At 38.0% G+C, this 21,054-nt stretch overlaps 1 protein-coding gene across 1 annotated transcript in view; it reads left to right on the forward strand.

Moving 5' to 3' along the window:
- kcnj3a (potassium inwardly rectifying channel subfamily J member 3a) overlaps positions 1 to 21,054 on the forward strand; it is a 28,382-nt gene that overhangs the window by 2,937 nt on the left and 4,391 nt on the right. Inside the window, exon 2 of the mRNA XM_004081721.5 lies at positions 1,056 to 1,272. Within this exon, the coding sequence (XP_004081769.1) occupies positions 1,056 to 1,272 (217 nt within the window). The remainder of the gene's footprint in view (positions 1 to 1,055; positions 1,273 to 21,054) is intronic.

The raw sequence follows: 21,054 nt of genomic DNA on the forward strand, positions 1-21,054 counted from the left end.
TAGCCAAAACTTCAACCAGTGTGACTCAGAGATAAGTACCTGGGTACTGAACAGTGCAGGTGAAATTTTCCAGATTCCTTTTATTTCTTGCTAGATAATTAAGTGTAAACTAAATATGTGTACAAACAAACAAGTAAACATGAATGAGTGTCAAATCCATTAACATTGAATTTCTTGAAGTGCAGCCCACTGTCACTTTTCCACATCAAAAGAATCCAAACAAAACATTAGAACATTCTGACATGGCCACATCTTTGCAAAATTCAAAATGTTTCGACACATTGGACTTTAATGACAGCTTGATCTTTTTTCTGATGCCATTACATGTGTGTTGTCCACTGTGAAGACTCAGTTATAATAAAGTAAACATACAGTAATATATTTTCTAATATTGATTAAAGTTGATTTTTTTGATTTTGTAACAACTTTTTTATGTTATCGATCAATTCGGTTAAGAACTTGTCTCAGACAGATCGATTTGGTTCAATCATAGGGATTTAAATTAGTTAATCAATTAATCCTTACACTACAGCATTTTTTGTTTTTGTTTAAGACTATACTATATCATCAGACCAGCTTTAGTTTAAGATTTCCTTCTCAGGTCTATTTTTCTACTTTATTAAAAATTAGCAATAAAGATAAGATATTGACATTTATTTTTCTTTGTTATAAACTAAATGATTGCTTTGACTTTTTATTTGCAATTACACTTTTGTATTTGCCTGAAGCAGATTAAAGGAAAAAAATGTTGGAAAAAAAATCCCTAAACTCTTATTCTAATTAGCCGTCTTTATGCTTCTGATTTCTTGTTGCAGATGATTAACCCACCTGCCTCATAAAAATGAACCCATGTTCCTTTCTATTTGATATCCTTTTTTGTTAAATTATTGGAGCTAAGAGTAAAACTATTGTAGTCTAAATTTCCTGACTGGCTGCTAATTCCTTTTGAATACATTTCAAATGGGAAACATTGACACATTGACTAGCAGTCAGCCATCTATGAGCCCGTGAACCACTTTCTTTGTTCCTGTGAAACAGTTCTTTCTTTCTTTCAGTCTCGTCAGACGCCTGAAGGTGAGTTTCTGCCGCTGGATCAGCTGGAGCTGGACGTGGGCTTCAGCACTGGGGCAGATCAGCTCTTTCTCGTCTCACCTCTCACAATCTGCCACGTGATTGACACCAAAAGCCCCTTCTACGACCTTTCGCAGAGGTCCATGCAAACAGAGCAGTTTGAAATTGTGGTGATACTGGAGGGCATCGTAGAGACCACAGGTGAGTAACAACAACATTCTCCATGACCAGCTGTGTCTAAACATAGTCGAAGAAAGACAGAGAGAAAATCTGTTTTACATGTTTGGGCTCCAGGCTACATGTAGGTACAGTAGAGAAGTGCTTTAATGATCCAGTTGTTATGTGTTTTTGCAACACTCTTGTAGGTAATATTGAGCTGTTTCATGGGTCCTAATCGCTCACTAGCAAGCGGGCTTAATATTGAACACCTGATTGCATTTTATTGATTTTTATTTTTGCGGTGACCACAAAGTGCTGCTGACAATCAAAGTTGTTAGCATTTTTTAATAACAGATGATCAGGTTTAAGTCCTAAACAGAATACTTTAACATGTTTTGTTGTGCACCGTATTTGTGGAAGTTAGGACGGTTTGTCAGGCAACCACGAGGACCAATTTCTGTAACTCACTCAGGTCAGGCCCGGGCGACTTGCATTTTTCTTTTTTTTTCATTTGAAGTCAATTATATTCCCCGCTCATTGTGCCTGAATGGTGCTTTCCTTTTGGCTGTGGTTCTCAGAGGGCATACTGATTTACTCTTCATGGTCCCTTTAGAATTGTGGAATTTCATTTCCAGGATGAGGAATGCCACAAGTGAAATCATTCACTGTGGTCATTTTAAATTCAACCGTTTATTTGACACACTTGATAAAGTGGTATGAGGAGAGCTCCTCTGTGTTATACACGGTGCAGAGGAGCAGCTGTAATAGACTGGTTGGGAGAAGAACACATATGGAGATGTGACACGGAGGCTTAAAGGCTATCTCTGCAGATGGTTATTAGTGAGAACTTTCTGTTTCTGATTGATAATTATAATACAAATCTATTGCACATTTATTGAAGTGCTGGAGATGAGTGGGATCTAACTTAAGGGAGGACCCATCAGCTCAGGACATGCAGCATTTATACCGTATCAGTCTAATGAGACCAGACACATCAAGAAAGTAGCTGTGCATTATTTAATGATTTTGATATTCTACCCTATAATGTGCAGCCAGTCTGAGTCAAGTTGACAATGCAGTTAATTCAGAGTGAAATATTTTGTAAAGAAGATCAAAATCTACCTGCTGCATACGTGTTGGGTCAATTTTCAGATTATCCCATTTTATTTAACACTTTGTACACCTTTGCACAGTTTCAGGGTGTTAAATATTAAGTTTGGCATATTAAAAAGATTTGGCACCTGTTTCTTGTTTTTCCTAGTTTCAGGGCATAAGATATTTCCCCTTTCATTCTTTTCTTTTGTTTTTTTTTATTTTCTGTACATTTGAACTACTCAGAAATGCCTGCATGCAGAAGCAGTTGTGGTTATGTGAACTCGGTGGAAATGCTGATGCAGAAACAATCTATAGTTAAAAATTGATGTACAGTGAAAGCCTAAATCCTTGGTCGCTTTCATTTCTGGCCAATGTAACTCTGTTTCCATGGCAACCTCTCCTTGAGTATTCAGGCTTGCAGCACTGCACTAAACTTAGGTTTTTTATTTCAATGGTATAGGAATTGAAACACAATTTCCAGAATAAATCGGGCAAACGTGATGCCGAACACCAAACGAGATTGGTATGTTGGCTGCATCGGCTGGCGTTCGAGAGGATCCCCTTTGAGATATGAGAAGCTCATGGAGGGCGGTACTGTACCAAAAAGTGCTAGCCAGAACAGGTGATACAGAAGAGAAAGAATAAGGTGAAATATTTATGAGGCTGCTTGGTGTTTACGAGGGAAAAAGCTTCCCAGCTAATAGTGTTATGTGTGGGAACAAAAAAAAAATCCACAGTCTGGATCCCAAGTTAAAATACTCTTCACTGTAGAGCACAGACTCACCATCAGCAGCATGCTGTTCTCACTGCTGGAACACACACAACAGGTTACACTTTTTGACAATGGTAACCTTTGTCTAACTGAGATAGCACACTGAGATTTAGGGCACTTCAATTAACCCTTGTGCTATCTTAGATGACCCCACCCTTATTTGATGTGTTATTCCTACCCTGACAAAGGTGGATAAAGGTGGAAAGATTTCATGTAATCCATGGACACCAGTGAGGATCACAAATTATTGAAGAAAAATTGTTCAGAGCATTGTCTAGTGGGTCTAAATGACCCAACTCCCAACGTTAAAGTGCCTAGGATAGCACAAGGGTTACATCGGTTAGTTCAAAAGGGACCCAAGTCCAAGAGGTTTGTTTTTCCAGGAAATGATTTTAATTGCATAGCTTAAAGGGAGGCTACACCAAATGGTTAACACTTTACCGAGATTTAGCACCAGTTCATAGCTTACAAATGCTATAAAATGAAGTACCTCCTTTTTATAATTTCAGAGGATTAGCAAACTTAAGTCTCTGGACTTGGGCCCTTCTTGAATTAAACAGGGGCGGCTGCCATATTGGATAACTAGTGCTGCCATCTATGGGATAAAGCAAAACCAATGCAAGAGAGACCCAAGTCCAGGAATTTTGCACTTAATGCATTTTAAATGTCAAGCATAGTCAATACATTACAACGGGCTTGGGAATTTTTTGCACATAATCAGATAGCTTTTCTACGGTGGCCCAGAAGGGTCACAACACAACACATTAACTCACCCCACAACACGTTAACTCACAATACAACACATTAACTTACCCCACAACACATTAACTCACAACACAACACATTAACCTACCCCACAACACATTAACTCACAACACAACACATTAACTTACCCCACAACACATTAACTCACAACAAAACACAATAACTCACAACACATTAACTCACAACACAACACAATAACTCACAACACAACACATTAACTCACAACACAACACAATAACTCACAACACAACACAATAACTCACAACACAACACATTAACTCACAACACAACACATTAACTCACAACACAACACATTAACTCACAACGGAAGTAAAGCTGCAATAGAAGTGCTTTTATTCTGAAATTTCAACTGGCTGAGCGGCTAACTACGCTTACAGAAAGTAACGTCACAGTGAGCTGTGGAGGGAGCATGTTAGTTAATGTGTTGTGTTGTGAGTTAATGTGTTGTGGGGTAAGTTAATGGGTTGTGTTGTGAGTTAATGTGTTGTGGGGTAAGTTAATGTGATGTGTTGTGACCCTTCTGGGCCACCGTACTTTTCCCCTTGAAGACCGTAGAACATATATTATCTCTATTTTGAAAAAATTGGTTGACTTGGGCCCCTTTTGAACCAACCGATTCAATTGATTCAGAGATGTCCCAATTGGCTGGGGCTGATCCAACCTGCGTTTGTGTTTTCACCTCTTAGAAATGAAATCTGACATCAAACAGCACCATATTTTCACCTAGATTCATGTTGTTGGCCATTTTGCAGCTGTCATTCTTACACATCGCTTAAAAGCAATACTAATGAATAAAGAATCTTACAAAATTACACTCTTGAGATGACCTCACATCACTAATAGAGTTGACAGCTGACACAGCTGCAGCAGCAAAACACTGCATCCTTCCACAGAGAGGAATCTAACCATGTCACCTCTTAGAAAGCATTTGCATGTTGTATTATGCCTGTTTGCTCTTCGTCATCTCACTTTTCTGCGCGTTTTGCTGTGAAAGAATACATTAGTAAGATGTTAGTGTGCAGAACATCTTAAACACAGCTAGTGGAAATGATGGTGGTTACAGCCCAGCTTAATTTGGATGTTTGTGTTTTGCCCTAACACCACTCGGCGATAAATGCAGTTGTTTTACATTTGTTTGGGAAAAATTTGTACTAATTAGATTTAGTGTTTTCTGTAAGCTCATACAGATTGAAGAGGCGCTGACATGTTCTTTTACTAATAAGCTGCTGGAAGTGATGAACTAAGCATTTAGGAGGTTTTTACTTTCCCAGGAAGTGTTGCGTTTATTTTAATTGTGACATGCAACTTAAAATAAATCTTCTTTTCTTGAGATTAAGCATAATTAAAGCCACTGTTTTGGTGTAGATTACTGTTTACTTCACACTGCTGACTTTTTTCTGCACAAGCAGGAAATCCAAAAGTCTAAAGCCAAAATGTCTTTACATTTGAGTTTTAATTGACCCCTTCTGTTCTGAATAAGGGTTAAAAAACAAATCAGCAAAAAACAAAAAAAGAATATTACCTTTTTTTTTTTTTTTACCACCTGATGCCTGAATCATTTCCAGCTATGAAAAAAAATCACTTGTGTTTTTGCTTCCAAGTAGATGCTAAATTATGTTAATTTTGGAGCAGAAGTGGCTTGGTGCATATTTGCATCAATAGGCATCAAGGGGTACATTTACCAGTACTTTGAGCTCTAAAACATAATTGATTTAATAGCAGTAAGTAAAAAAGTGGCATAATTAGTCACAAAACAAAGTTTCTGAAATTTGTCTTTGCATTTTATCCCCCAAGCAAGTGTTCATAAGTTGCTAATAGTAACTTAATAAGTTAATAAACTTTTACCAATAGATTTATGTTACATGTCAAATTAATATGAAAGACTACTTTGATTATTTTTCTGTTTAAATAAACTGCAACACAGAAAAAAGTGCTACTCGGAAGTAATTGGCGGTTTCATTAGAACACTAAGAGTTCTCCATTAGAAAACTTAAAATGCTGTGAAGATTATTAATAACATTTATAGCTGAACAGATAAACAGGATTTTCAAGTTTCTGCAGTACATATCACCCTTCAAATCTGTGGTTTTAGCTACAGTTTCCTCAGGGCCCTCACCTAATAAATAGCTTACAATCTTTTGTTTGATTGATTTGCTTGATAGAAAAATTGATACTGCTGCTCCAACTTTCATCAAAGCCATGTAAGGAAGTAATATTAGAAAATTATTGACTGTATTTGAAGTGATGGATGGAGAGCATTGTTGTCCTTTGTGTTGTGTTTTGTAAAAGAAAAACGCATTTTTTGAGGATTGATTTTGGGGTTTTGTACAATAGTTCTGCAGTCACAAAAACTTTATGCTTAAAATATATATTGAAAATTATCTTTCTTTCTAAAATGATAACTTTTAATAAAATAAAAAAGTTTAATATTTCCTAAGTATATTTTCTAGTCTAAAAATATCAACAGTTGAGGAAAAAACCTATCAGAAGCCAGTCTTTCCTTAATGTTTTGAGACTCTAATCAAATTTTTTCCCCCTGACAATATATTTCTAAACTGAACTTTTCAAGCTAAAATAAGGAAATAAATAACCTAAGTTCTTAGCAATATTGCAGTGTCAAAGCTAATATATTTCATAAAAAGTCACATCACATACACACATGTACATGTATAGTTCATCCTGTGAAGAAATCCTTGAGAACTTCAGCTGTTCAGGCTTTAAAGTAGTTAAAGGAAATTTATACTTCTGTTTAATTGATCTAATGATACCAACAAAAAGTCTGTTAGACATGACAATCATTTCCCTAAGTACAAAAAATAATAAGCGGAAGAAATATGAAGAATCTAGACACAAAAAATGACAGAACAATGAATGAAACCACACGCTGACAATACGTAGAACTGTATGTGGTGTGTGGGAGATGAGTAATTGTGAGTGTGTGGCTCTACTAAGTGTGTACTGCATAATGGCCAAAATGATTATACACGAATAATAGTTTTCAAAATACATGTTGATACCTCCACCAGGCACACATACACAAACAGATTTTACTTTCATTTGGGTGGTAGGCAGGTAAAAAGACACAGCAGATCTGCACTGCAGACTGATGATGTGCATTTGTGGGCCACCCCCAGACCCAAATGAAAAGGAATCGACCCACATGCAGATTTTTCCTCTAAAAACAGCCCTCAGACCCTGAGGGTGAGCCTGGATTTCTAAACTTCCTTTCAAATGAGCTCCTACATTCATACATTTCTAGTAACATTTGTCACTGTTATTCTTTTAAATAGTTGTTTGAATACATATCAGTGCTTGCATGTACATTTAATGTATGGATCATCTAAAAAATCATCTGTTTGCAAAACTGGCCTTGTTTGTTATTTATTTTACTTTAATTTACCAGATCAGTTATTTTGAGTACACCTTTTTATCAAAATGGCATGTAGTCTTTGAAATGTGTCGTACTGAGCAGTAATACCTGCTAAACAGAAAATGTCATGCCAAAAATACTAGGTTTAATGAAAACCTTTGGTCCAATATCACAGTCCTTCAAATTCTTACTACGGTAAATAAATTCCTGTTGGTTGCTTGCAAACTCCAGTTTTTTAAAATTAATGTTCCATTGGTTATTATTAATAGGTGGCGGACCAGAAGTCATTACATTTTGCTGTCATAATTGCTGGTAGCTCAAACAAACACATCACCTGATAAAATCAAAGATTGTAAATGCGAACTGGACTGACTGAGTGTGACGTCATCTGTAGAAACTTAATTCCGGCTCCAACAAAATGAAGTCAATTCAGTCAAATTTTTATCACATTATGGACGCTAACATATTGGAACCAGACGATGTCAGTAAGCAGTGATTAGTGCGAGTCGGTTTGAGTCTCTGTTTCTACGGCAACCCCTCTCACTAATCAGGAGTGAGTTTTTTGGAAGTTCACACCTCTACCACTTGGAACAGGCTCTGGAGAATCGTCAATCAAACATTTTAAATGTTGGATGTGAGACCACCTACTTTTATTGAGGCCCCTTATTGGTCATGTTATAACTGGAATAACTTGCAATAAAGAAAACATAATGAAAAAAAATAACAGGATTAGCAAGAACATGTTAAATAAAGCAGCAGATCACAAATGGTTATTCTGACAAATATGATGACTGAGTGATAGCTGTTTAATCTCAAGTCTATGGGATTTTGGCTTCTTGGAACTGATGGGTCCTTCCTGTTTGAAACGTGAGGGAGGTAGAGGGGCACTCAGTCCAGTTCTCTTATATAGTCAATTGAAAAAAAACCCTCAGTTTAAAAATCACAAGTACAACAAAATGTTATCAGGCTTGTTGGTCTGTTGGTATGTGATATTGCCTTACCAAAGCAAAACTTTCAGTCGGATCAGTCAAAAATATGCTTTTTTTTGTTATTTTTTTTAAATGTTTCTTAATACCCCTACAGATTTTACATGAGTTTTTTTTAAATTGTCAATCAATATTTATTGATAGAAAAAAAATCAAAACCCTTTTTTGTTCTTTAGTCAAGCTTTTTTCTCTTTAAATTTAAGATGAAATAGAAAGTGAATTAACCAGTAGATGAAAGAAACAGCAAGAAGTGCAAACATGATAATACAACTCTTATTGAGCTCTGGTTTCTTTAGTGACTCATAAAAAAAAAATGTTCTAGAAACACATTGTAGATGTTCGCGAATAATTAATAGTTGGAACCCAAAGAGCCCAATACATCAAGCTTGTTATCAATAAGCTTTGACAAAATGTTAATTTTTCTCATGTTGTTGTGAGAAACAGTTTGTGATCCAATGAGCTTTGACTGAATCCTGCATGTTCTATATCAGGTATGTGCAAGCAACCCCCCCAAACATATTTGTTCGCCCACCGGAATGAAACATCTGCTGGCGTACAGCAATAAAATCAAGGGATCCTTGTAAAAACGTCCCAACGCAGTTCAGTTTGCATGTGTGACAAATAACAAAAACTCTGTCTTTAATGGCACGACGTGTGATTGTGTTATGGCAGATCATTTCGACCGTGTATCTGCCAGAAGCAGATGGTGGCCTGCCTTTGACTCACGAGTTGATATGGAGCAACTACGTGTTGTCCTAAAATACATTAGAGGTTTTGATAAGTGCCCCATTAACACCAACAATGCTGTTTAACACTATGAAGGCTTAAATACCAAGCTGCAGGCAATCTGTTCATTACTGAAGCTGATTTTTTTGAGAGCCCAAAATAAACTGTAGCTGCTAGTAACAGACGTTTAGCTTTCAGAGTCTATGAAATCAATCAGCAGCTAAATCCATTTAGTAATTTATGCAACTCTTCTACTTCATGTGAAGGCTGTGTAGCACTGTAAATGTTCAGGGAAACACAGTGTAAGACATTTGTGGTAACAATCTATATAAGCAAGCTAATCATTTATGAAATGAAAACTTGTTATTGTGAGTCTTGAGTTGAGCTAACCAGGACAAAAAGAAACAGACCTAAACTCTGCAACTCCAAGGAGTTTTTTTTTAACTCAGTAGCTATTAAAATCTAGAGAGCATGAAGTCTACCATCAGCAGAAATACTTTCTCTTTTCAAAAAGATTTAACTTGCAAATGTGTGAAGTAGTTAATTCAATAAAATTTAAGAAATGCAGCAAAAAAGAAAAAAGATTTATTAGAAATGATTTATGCAAATGAAGTGGAATATTTTAGGGATTTATGAGAATGATGTTTTCGAGGTGATAAAATCTGCAGTTGCCGAATATATTTACTGCAAGTGCTGGCAGTTGCTCGCTGCAGGAATTTTCCGCCTGATTTGTGTCAATTTCTGCTGATACAGCACAGTCATACCTGTAGTAAAGTTGGTAGTAAAATATTTTCTGAAAAACAGCTAATAAAGTTTACATTTATTGACAATTAATTGCATTTCCTCCTTTGTTTTAGATATCTTTTTTTTATTTACTTGGGCACTGATTTTCATAAATTTATTCGATAGGATATAAACTAGAATGCTCCAATCTACTTTTCTGTATGATTGTAGGTGGTAGGGGTGGAAACTTGTAATTTTGATTAGCTAGTAATGATTAATCATGTGCTTTTGTGAACATCTGCAGCCTATAAGTAGTGGTTATGCCTGTGTTAGCCTGTGCTTTGTATTTGCTTTGATTTTTCTTTAAATATTTACATTTTATGCGACTGAATTTCTATAATAGAATATCATTAATTTGAATTTTACTCAGTTTGCACAACTAAAATAAAAGAAAATGGTCTGTGTAGTTAAACAAATGTTTTGTTGTGCAATAATGTCAAAGTTTTAATTAAGGTATTGTGCAACAAATATACATAAACAGTACTATTGGAAAATGAAATTAAGAGTAATAATTGCTGTGATGTAGACTCTTTCTAGGAGTAAAGCCAGCCTGCATAATTAATTGGAAACATTTATTGCCACTGATTAGAAGAGCAGCCAATGTCATGGCTCGATCTGTGCTTTATCATCAGCTCCAGTAATTGAAATGAAAACTGAGAGCTCTGTGTTGCACCACAGGCTTGATCATTTCATTCTTATGAGTCAGAGGCTGTTGCCCTGGAGGTCCGGGGTTTACCTCTGAGCTTTAAAAACCACTAGCACAAGTGAAACCTGAAGACGGAGGAAGCTGTGAAAGAGCAAATAAACTGACCATAATTCATTTGGAGGCATTCCAGCCAGAGTGGGTCTTCTCTCCTCAGTGTCGCGCTTCTTTCGCAGCCCTGTTGGTCGGGGGGTTAAAATGGGTTCAGTGGGGAAGTTAAAAGCTGTGGCGGAGGTGAGAACAGGAGTTTCCAATTAAATCTAATGTGCTCAGGGTGAAATCTCTGGAGAGGAGTATGCGTCCTTGCTGAGCTACACCTGCGCTGCTGAGCCACGAACGGCACATTTTGGATACTTAAGCGATATATAATGAGTAGGTCATTCCACTTTAGTTTCATTGCTTTCCCTGATTACAAGTTTAAACAGCCTGAAAAGCACAATTTAATAAAGTTAACACATTTAAATATTTATTGTTTATCCCTAATAATATGATATAATTAAGGCACCCATATTAACTTTTACTTAGTGTCTTTTACTGTTTCTACTAGATATATGTTTCTTCATTAAACATAAATGATCTTATTTCACAATGCATTTGTATTTAGGAAACACTTGTTGTTTTTTTAACTTTTATTTGACGTTTTTGTGTAAATTTCATTAAATCCTCAGTTAAATAAATACATTTCAGACAGAGAGATGCAGGAACACATTACAATGATTTCCAACATCATTTTGCACATTTGCTTCCCATGAAAACATGGTCTTATTTTCTTTTTTATAAGAAAAAAGTCTGTTTTATATTTGTTTAATTATATAAAAAGTGTCATGAAACTCGTACAGCATTGACCTCATTAATTCAGCTCCACAATAAGTTCTAACTTAATGAAGCGTATTGTTCGGCTTAAAGTTGGAGAGTTGATTATTGCTCCAACTTCACTGTGGCTTAGTGTTGGATCAAGTATTTAGGGTTATATTTGCATTTTCTCATTGCAAAAACAAGGAAAGTCCCTGCTCTAAAAGTTACCATGGAGACCAGTCGGCACCTTTCACTATTTGTGCGTGACTTTTTGTGCTTCATAAAAATTTGCTGTTAAACTGAATTGGTTTAACTGCTTTGTACTACTTACAGCTACAGACTAGGCTCCATAAAAGACAGCCTGTATTTGTGCAGATTCTTTAACACTTAAATCACTCATTTAGATAAACAAACACAGGTATTTACCCTCAGCAGGATGATTGTTCTTGGGATGAACTCCACCTAATGAGAATTGCAGTGAGCCGGCTATGACATCCTGGATTCCTTCAATTGTTCTGGCTTCTGCATGGGGGGGCACGGTAATTGTGTCTGTCGGGATTTTTAATGTCTCTTAGATGGCTGTACATCACTGGGAGAGGAGGTGCAGTCGCAGACCTAGAATGAACTGGAATTGTGACATCATAGTGTTAAAACTATCTCCATTGCTGAAACGGCGTAACCTCCGAGGTGATTTGTGACTGAAGGCTGCAGCCTGTACATGAGTCTAGGTCCTAACAGAGCATAGACAATATAACACAAGTGTTACAGGGCCATATCTGCGCTAGTAATATGCTCTGCTTGCTTAAGAGGTTGCGCCTGTGAGGAAGGTTTTGTTGCACTTGTAGTGTTGGTCACAGACAGCATTGATTGGTGATGCTGCGATGGTCCCTGAAGTGAAGGTAAATCAATCCAGAGGCCTAAACACGGAGTCATGGGAAACTGTTGTTTTTTTTAATACTGCCTCCCCTGGGACGTCTCAGTCTCTTTCTCTGTTTTTGTCTTTCCGATTTGCTCGAATTTACTGGAATCATCTGTTGTCTTTCTCGAAAGAGAAACTCGAGAAACCAATAAGGATGCTTCTTTAACATTGACTCACTCTTTCATAATACCAAACAAGTGTGCGATTACTTAAGGCACCAAAAAAGAATCCTCTTTTGTCTGCCCACTTAGAAATGTGGCTTCTCATCACGACTTACTGAAGAAGATATAATAATGTGACAAGTAGGAGATTATAGTTTTTTATTTAAACCCAGTTTTTCTTTTTAGATTTTTTACATCAGCTTTTCTGCTCAGCTGAAAATTTTTCCATTTGCGCACTTTGAATATTTGTGTTTTGCCAATAAGAGCTGTGTAGCCTAAAGAACAATAAGTGATGGACATTTTGTTCTACTGCCTCTGTTTATAGTAGCATTTCGACACTACCTCCACTTGGTAATGTATGCACTCCTGGTTGTGGTAATGGCCCACAGCCATATGCTGCTCTTGCTTGCCCGGCACCCCACCTTGCGTGGAGATGGTTGGCAGCCCTGCTCCTATTCCCTTTTCCTCCTTCCCTTTCCAACAGCCTCCACACTCGAGCAATTGCCTCAGCATCCAGGATCTCCCCTCCCCCACAGCCGCACACTTCCCATGCCTTTTTTCTCCATCATCCTCCTGCTGTATGGGTGGAATGACATCTCAGAGCTGCAAACAACAGGAAGCCACCTTCACGATCAGATCACATGGTCACACGGCGTTAAACGAAGGGAGGGGACTTATTTGCGTCTTTAAAAAACTCAAACTGTGAAAAACAGGTCACGGAGTGCTTCAGGATTTTCCTCCTGCTCAGTGTGGTCACCATAGAAACAAATGACTTCGACTTGTGTCCTCTACGACTATATCTTCACTAAAGTATTTTCTTTTATAGTGGCCTGTCAGCATTATTACATTTATTCTTTTTTTGTTTTTATTGAGAACTGCTAGTCAACTTTAACAAGCCCAGAGGGAGAGCCGTGTGATCCAGACCTGTGACATAAACTTTCAGTTACCAATAGGCACAGACGAGCGAACAACATCCTTCTATTTTGCGGTTTCTATGCTCCCTATCCTTGAATGCAGCACAATCCCCTGCAGTATTGCTAACAAAGATCCTAAAATACGACAAATGTTTCTCCAGGCTTTAAAAAAAACTGGGACCAGGACAATCGCCTGAAATTAATTGTTACAGCTTGTAATCCAGTTTTGCTGCTCTGGCATTTGATGCCAGACAATGGGAAGCAGCACTCAGATGAAACGGTGGATCTAGCGTGATGGGGCTCTTTGTGTGTAACATTCACATTCTCATGCTTATTTTTGCTGGCATTTTTTCTCATACACAACACTTGAGCTGTTCCCACAACTGTGATAGACTGTCAGGGGACTCTGCTGACAGCACAGAGCTTGTGAGCGAGTCTGTATCTTTGTGTGTGCGCCTGGGTGTGTGCACGTGTGCAATGTGAGTGACTGAGCAAAAGAGAAAGCCAGACAGAGGACGAGTGAGGGATAAGAAGGTTATTTGGGATTTTGTCGCTAAATATGAGGCTAAGAACTCTTCGACTCCCACCTTCCATTACTCACTTTGCAAGTTTAGCCGGAGAAGTCCTAAGAATAAACGCTTATTCCCACAAAAACCTCACTTCTGGGTATCAATTGCTTGGCACCTCAGGGATGTTGAAAGACCCACTCCAATGAAAAATGTGTTTTCTGTGTTTTTTGCAAGTTTTTGTAGAATTTTTCCCATGAAGGAGAAAATAATGAAAATTAAGCTTAAAATTATTTTTGTGAATATTTTCTTTATTTAAGTAATTTTCAATCAGCAGCAGATGAAAAAATGCCGTTAGAAAAAGCTTGTTGTTGTAATGTAACAAGTACAATCGGCAGGCCTGCTCCACTCCGTTCTGATTCATCCACTCGCAGACGACTGGATTCACGTACGTATTTGTTAAGCTGGCATCTGCATCAAACTGGACGTCTAGATAACTCCAATACTGCTCCCCGTTTTTGTGGCACCACTAATGTTTTGAAGGGCTGTAAGCCAATAGGAGAGAGTGTAAAGAAAGGGATGATGGGAAATGGAGTAGGCTTACTTCTGCCCACACGGGGAATTTCTAATGAACACCTGCTTTTTCGAAGAGACTCATTTTTCATTTTCTATTCCGTTTTATCCCTTTCGGGGTCACGGGGCTGCCGGAGCCTATCCCGGCCACTTGTGGGCGAAGGCAGGGGACAACCTGGACAGGTCGCCAGTCTGTCGCAGGATAGAATGTCCACAATCACACACCCATTCACTCTCACACCTATGGACAATTTAGAGTTGCCAATTAACCTATGAAGCATGTTTTTGGCCAGTGGGAGGAAGCCAGAGACCCCAGAGAGAACTCATGCATACACGGGGAGAACATGCAAATTCCACACAGAAAGGTCCTCCATTGATGTTCTGTTTCAGGTCCCTCAGCTGGGACTTGAACCGAGGGCCTTCTTGCTTTGAGGCAAGAGCGCTAACCACTGCGCCACCGTGCAGCCTTTTTCGAAGAGACTGTCCTAGAAAATAACACAGAAACTATGATTATGCTATTTTGTTGCCTGAAAACAGCATAATCATAGTTAAAACTATTGTAAAATGCTTTTACAATAGTTTAAAAGATGACTGGAGTGGGACTTTAATCATAAAACAGCTCAGGTTAATTCATTTAATAAAATAATGATTTTGATTTTCCATTAAATTGCAAAAAAAAGGTTTCTGCTCTCAGGTCTGCCGTTGTACTCTTTATGGTCAAGTGCATATCCAACTGAGAAAGTGACTAAGCCAGACACCAAACGGATATGATTCGTCAACCTCTCCAAGGTGGATAAGCTTCTTTAGACGGTTTATGTCGAACTCCACTTGTTTTCTGTCCCATCTACTATCAAGAAACATTGACAGGCTGCTCTAAAGTTTACAGTGCTTTTCTATTCCAGCCTCCAAAGAACCCATTTTATCTTTGCTGCCACTCACCTGACTTTCTCAGAGGGAAGCAGCTAGCTCTTTCTTATCAAGAGAGGAGCATTTATTTAGTCTAAGCGAGCGATGGCTTCTAAATCCATCTAATTCCACTGTCATTTAAACCTCAACACTACTTCTTGTCACCTTGGACCTCCTTAGTGTTTTTTTGCTGGTCTGCTGTGTAATCACTCGGTAAAGCCCATAACATTTCTAATGTGTTAACGTGCAGCTAGAGAACTGTTTCCCTCAGTGCAGCATCCTCTCCAACGGTTCAAAAAAATCTAAAGAATGTGTTGAGTTTGGGTTGAGGTAAAGAAAAAAATAAAGGCTCAAAATGTCACACATCTGCAAATATCTGTCCTCTGCGTCCCCGGACAAATCGGCAACAAAACCTTCTTTCAGGGAAAGGTGTGTTCAGCTGAGGCTCTGAGTTGTAGTTCAGCAAAGGATTATTTGACTGCCATTCATGCTGAATGTATCACAAACCCTTGTGAGCTCTGCACCCATAGAGAAACTGAAGGAGTTTTGAGAGGATTTTACAGTTTTTCTGGATTAATATGAAGTATACTTGGGTTTGTCAGAACGGTTCATAAGTAACACACACAGCATTATGGTACACCAAAAAATACACAAGTATCGGAATGCAAAGTTTTATTCTATTTTTCTGTAACAATTTTATTCAATACTTGCATTTTTTTGTCTATTGCCATAAAAAGTCACAGATTATAGCAGATTGACTTGTAACCTGCAGAGCTAAAAGGCTGTTTCCATGTTTTATCAGCAACGAGATAAACAGTTTAGTTCTTATAATAAATGTTTCTGGCATTTGGCCGCGGATAAAATTCAATATTGATGTATTTCTTGAAGTCATTAAAGAAAATGATTTTTCTGTTGTTCTGTTATCATATCTGCTGCGGATCGCATTGTAACCAGCAAAATGTTTTCATATAATCACAGGGTATGTTAACATTTCCTTCCTGGTGTTTAGGGTTTCTTGAATTGCCACAGACATAGACGCAGTTACTAACAGCATCAGAGAAGTAACCAAAGTTAATTTGGTGAGTTTTGAGGAAGTGGAGGGGACCAAATTTTGCTTAAAGGTGCAGTAAAAATCAAATCAAATCAAATAATAAAAGCAATTATAATAATTATAAACATTTCAGTTACAATAAAAACAATTTGGAGCCACGTTGAGTGTGTATCTGAGTGTTTTTTGTTTTTCATGCTACCTTTGAAAATAATATGTTTGCATAACTGTTACGGGCCATAGAGAATAAAAGAGAAAAAGGGCACTTTGCTCAAAGTTTGGAAAAACAGCAACTATGGCTAATTTTGTATTCCAATAAACTTTTGTTAACCCCTGAATTTATTTCCAGCTATAAAAAAATCACCTATTTTTGCTTTCATACCAGATTTAGGTAATTCTGGAGCCAAATTGGTTTGATGCATATAGGCATCAATAGTTGTCAAGTTGTTAATTATATGTTTTCTTGTGCTGCTTTACTATTATAATAAAAACAATGGATTACTTCAGTTTACCAGATAACAGAGGTGGGAAATTAGCATTTACTGATATGAGGATAAATGCAATTGATCCACAGCTTTTTTCCTAATGAGTTAATGATGAGAAGCTGCCGTAAGTCATTTTATTTGACATTTTGAATCAATTTTTTATCTAGCAAAATATTTTCTTTTGTAGTCAATTCTTTGCTGTGGATGGGGCAATTGTGAGAAACATTTTTTTTACCATGAAAACAATAATTCCAAATCAATTGTTTTTCATTGGCCATGAGAGTTGGCAGTCGTTTTCCTTTTTTAAGCGTTTGTTTTGGATTTTGTTTAGACGGAAGAGTTTCAAAGTTGACGTTTGTGTGTCTATCAACAGAACTTACAGAGTTTATATGCTAAAGCTGACACTGATCATTGTTTTGTCTTTTTAAGTATGTATAAAAAAGGGGCCTGGAGAGGAGAGCAGAAATCTGAAACTAATTCTGATCATTATTTGGGTTTAAAAAGTGAAACCCAACAGTTATGGTCAGGAAAGAAGTCCTTGATCAAACTTTAGATGATTCAGTGCTTATTAGAAAGCTGTTTGTGTTTCTGAGTATAGAATGAGTAACGGAGATCCCATAGCATGTGGTCACTAAACACATATGTGGGAATCTCTTTTATTAGCACTTCTGAACACGTGTTATTAGAGCTCTCAAACTGTGAAGAGGCACACTGCAAGCAGAGCAGTTTAACATCTATGTCATCTCCACTCTACTTTGAACTGCACTGGATGCAACTTAGAAGTTTGATTTCTTAAAGGCAAAATCCCTTCAAACATGAACATCAGTCATATGATGTTAAATTGCATAGGAAAAAGGCTAACTAACTATTGAACTAACTCCCTTGGACAATGTAGAAAATAATGGTGAGATGGCAAATTTCACAGCTCAATTTGCACTTATCAGACTAAAAGATATGTGTGCTTGTGCTAAAACGAAAGATTGACAGTAATACTGCAGTATCATAAGAAAACATGATGGTAAGCATTTCCTAACTTAGAGAGATTATTCGGCTATGACTGAAACCAAACAAAGGATGAGAGATGTTGCCTTAAACTTATTGACTGGGTTGGAACATCATCTGTCGCTAAGAGTAAATCATTCTCCACAGCATTCTTAGAAGCATGTTAATTGGGATAGTTCTGTTGCTGCACCAGGCATTTTTGTGAATCTAAGGTCTTAGCCACATGCATCTGTACGGGTGCTGAGGGTTTGGGGTTTTCCAGGCCCATAGAGGGGAGTTGACAGGACATTATAAAGGGGAGCGCAGGTGGGTCTTGCAGTTCCCTTAACCCTTGTGCTATCTTAGATGACCCCACCCTTACTTTGACGTGTTATTCCTACCATGACAAAGGTGGATAAAGGTTGAAAAATTTCATGTAATCCATGGACACCAGTGAAGATCACAAATCATTGAAGAAAAATTGTTCAGAAAATGGAATGTAGAATTGTTGTGCATTTGGTAAGTGAAGGATTTGATAATGTAAGTTACACACATTTATGACATACAGGTGATGCTGTCGTATGGTGCCCTTATGCCACACACCAGTCATTAGGTGCTTGTACTGGCTGCCTATTGACCGCACGCAAATGCTGCATGCACGGGGTATGCGCGTTTAAGAAATGTCAAAGTGGTGCAAATATCATGAATCTTGCTCCATTCCGACATATGAAAGACTTAGAGTCATATAATTTTGGCTGGGCTCTGATCACACTTATTAATTTCTCCTTCATAATCACCTATCAAACGGTTGGCACTTTCATGAATTAAAACAGATGCTACCCATACAACGCTACAAATTCCAAGTCTCTGATTGGTCAATGGCCTTGCATATTGCCCGAAAACTGTCTTAAAAACTTGAGTGCGAGAGTTTTGAAGGTGGAATGCTGAAACGTGCAAATGGACATAGACTTTTCATTGGAAGTGGTCGCTTCCGAGCCCAGTGTGAACGTAGCGTAACAGTCAGACTGCATGCAAAGTGCTAGAGAAATGCAACGGGCGCACACGGAGCAAACTTCTCATTCGAACAGGACTAAGAGGCCCCCAGCACACTGTACAGGGTTTGGGGGGGTTAAAAAAAGGAAAAATCAGTGCTACAAATCGATTTCACCTACTTTCCCCTTACTTATGCATATGTGCATGTATATCTTCACTCTACAGGCTCACCGAATAGTCTGCTTTTGTGCGGGCCACCTGTGTTTCCCATACAAGTTTGCCCATTTTTACCCAAAGACCGCCTGTATCCACCTGTAGGGGCATGTATGACTAAGGCATTAGGCATAACTTGTTCAAGGATATATTTGTGTAAGTAAATGTAGTCAATGACAGGCTGGAGCACTAATTGAAGTTATTCTTGAAGAAACGAGCACAAACAAGTTGAATGTTGAGCACACAGTCGTGGTGCAGCTTTGCAGCCCCTCTACTCGTCAGAGTGAAGTTTTTGCGTCAGATTCATAGTGTTACAGTGTGTGGCTCTACCCACTAAACTACAGATGAAATACTGCTGGTTTATTACAGTTATTTCTGAGTCGTGTTTTTTTCTCTCTGTTTTTGCTTTGCATTTATTTCATTTAGCAACACAAATATGAACATCACGACAATCACAGAAGTGTAAAAATGTACAATACAATGTGAGTGTGATAAATGAGGAAAGAAGGAGACTTGCTCTGGGCTTTATTAAAGATGACATTTGTAATAAGAGCTCAGGGTCTCACAGATGAGACGTCACCAAAATATACGACTAGTTCACTTCCAATGACCAAGAAGAAAGAATGATAATTTTTTTCTTTGCTGCAGTTTTGTGCTGTGAAAGGTCACATGTCTGTGACAGTAAAACAGTTCGGGCTCGAAAGCCTTATGGATGATCTGACCCTTCACTCTCTAGAATATCCTTTAGCCTCTGTCATAATCTTGGGAGGACATCTTCACTTTGTATCCTGTCACTGTTACTTTTGACTACACTCAGTGGGGAAAGGGTTTATGGCTGTTGCACACAAGCAATAATACAGTTTTGTTTCCATAGAAACACTGAGAGCTGGGCAAGCATGTATTTTAGACTTACATAAGACTTTGCCAGTAATACTTCTTACAATCTGATGTGGGATTTCTCATTTGACTGGATTCCTATTTTAGCACCCATACTCAACAACAGCAGGAAATAAAAATTATTTATTTTCTTCCTACTGGTTCTATTTTGGTCTTTTTGAATGTGCCCTGCTGTTATAATCTGAATGTGTATTTTTGAAACGATGGCATTAATTTAATAATGCTTTGATTCCCATTAGATAGTGAAATGTTTTAGAGGCTCACTGAGCTTTGAGGTGTGCTGTTCAGGATCATTGCCGTGTCTCTCGCACAGTGTGTCATGTTAATGTGGGCGTTGCAGAACAGCAGGTCTTCAGCAACAATTGAACATATGTGATGCAACTGTGTCTATAATTACGCAAAGACTCGGGCATCAATCTTTGAATAATGTATGTAAAGAATAGGTAAATTAAACAGTGATTAAGGCTGGTGTCATGAGTTGGTTTTCGAGGGATGGCGCAGCCGATCCACATGTTGAGATTTCATCGCTGTGGGCTGCTCAGCTTCAGAGAAAGGGTTTAGTGGATGAATGAGGATTGAGCCCAAGGCTTGAAGTGTTCATCAGCTTGCAGACACTAGTAGATTACTGTAGTCAATCTTCATTTTAGAGGGGGGAAAAAAAATCAACCGGTCTAGCTTTTTTAAGTATTTTTCAAGCACCAGTAAAATTCTAATCAACGTATTTACAATGATTACTGCAAAATGAAAGAGCTTAGTTTAGAAGATGACCTCTGGTGGTAGTTAAATGGCTGACTTAAAGCAATTGACATCACAATTTCTGTAATATGGCAGTTGATGGTGATGTTGTTTTGGTTGGAGGCAGTTTGACAGGGTCACTATGCAAGATTTCCATTCAGCTTAGCCTCAATTGCTTTGGCCCTTAAGTTCACATTTTCTTTGCCCACTTCATTCACTGCAACTCACTTCCATGTGCTTCAAGGCTCTGGGACTTTGAAGCAATAGAGCAGAAGTAATTCTATGAATACCCTAAACGCACTTGATGTTCAGTGTCTTGCACATCTGTGGCTGTGTACAGAGTGGTAATCAGTGAATCATTTCATGACCTTGGGAATCACAGATGCATCTAGTTCAGACCATGATATCATGGCTATCAGCAGCAGTGCCTCACCAGGAGAGTGTGCTTCTCTGATTTCAGACCCAAACCTCTTTGCC

This window comes from Oryzias latipes, chromosome 21, assembly GCF_053564925.1.
Source record: "Oryzias latipes strain Hd-rR chromosome 21, Olatipes_Hd-rR_3.1".
Classification (NCBI taxonomy): Eukaryota; Metazoa; Chordata; class Actinopteri; order Beloniformes; family Adrianichthyidae; genus Oryzias; species Oryzias latipes.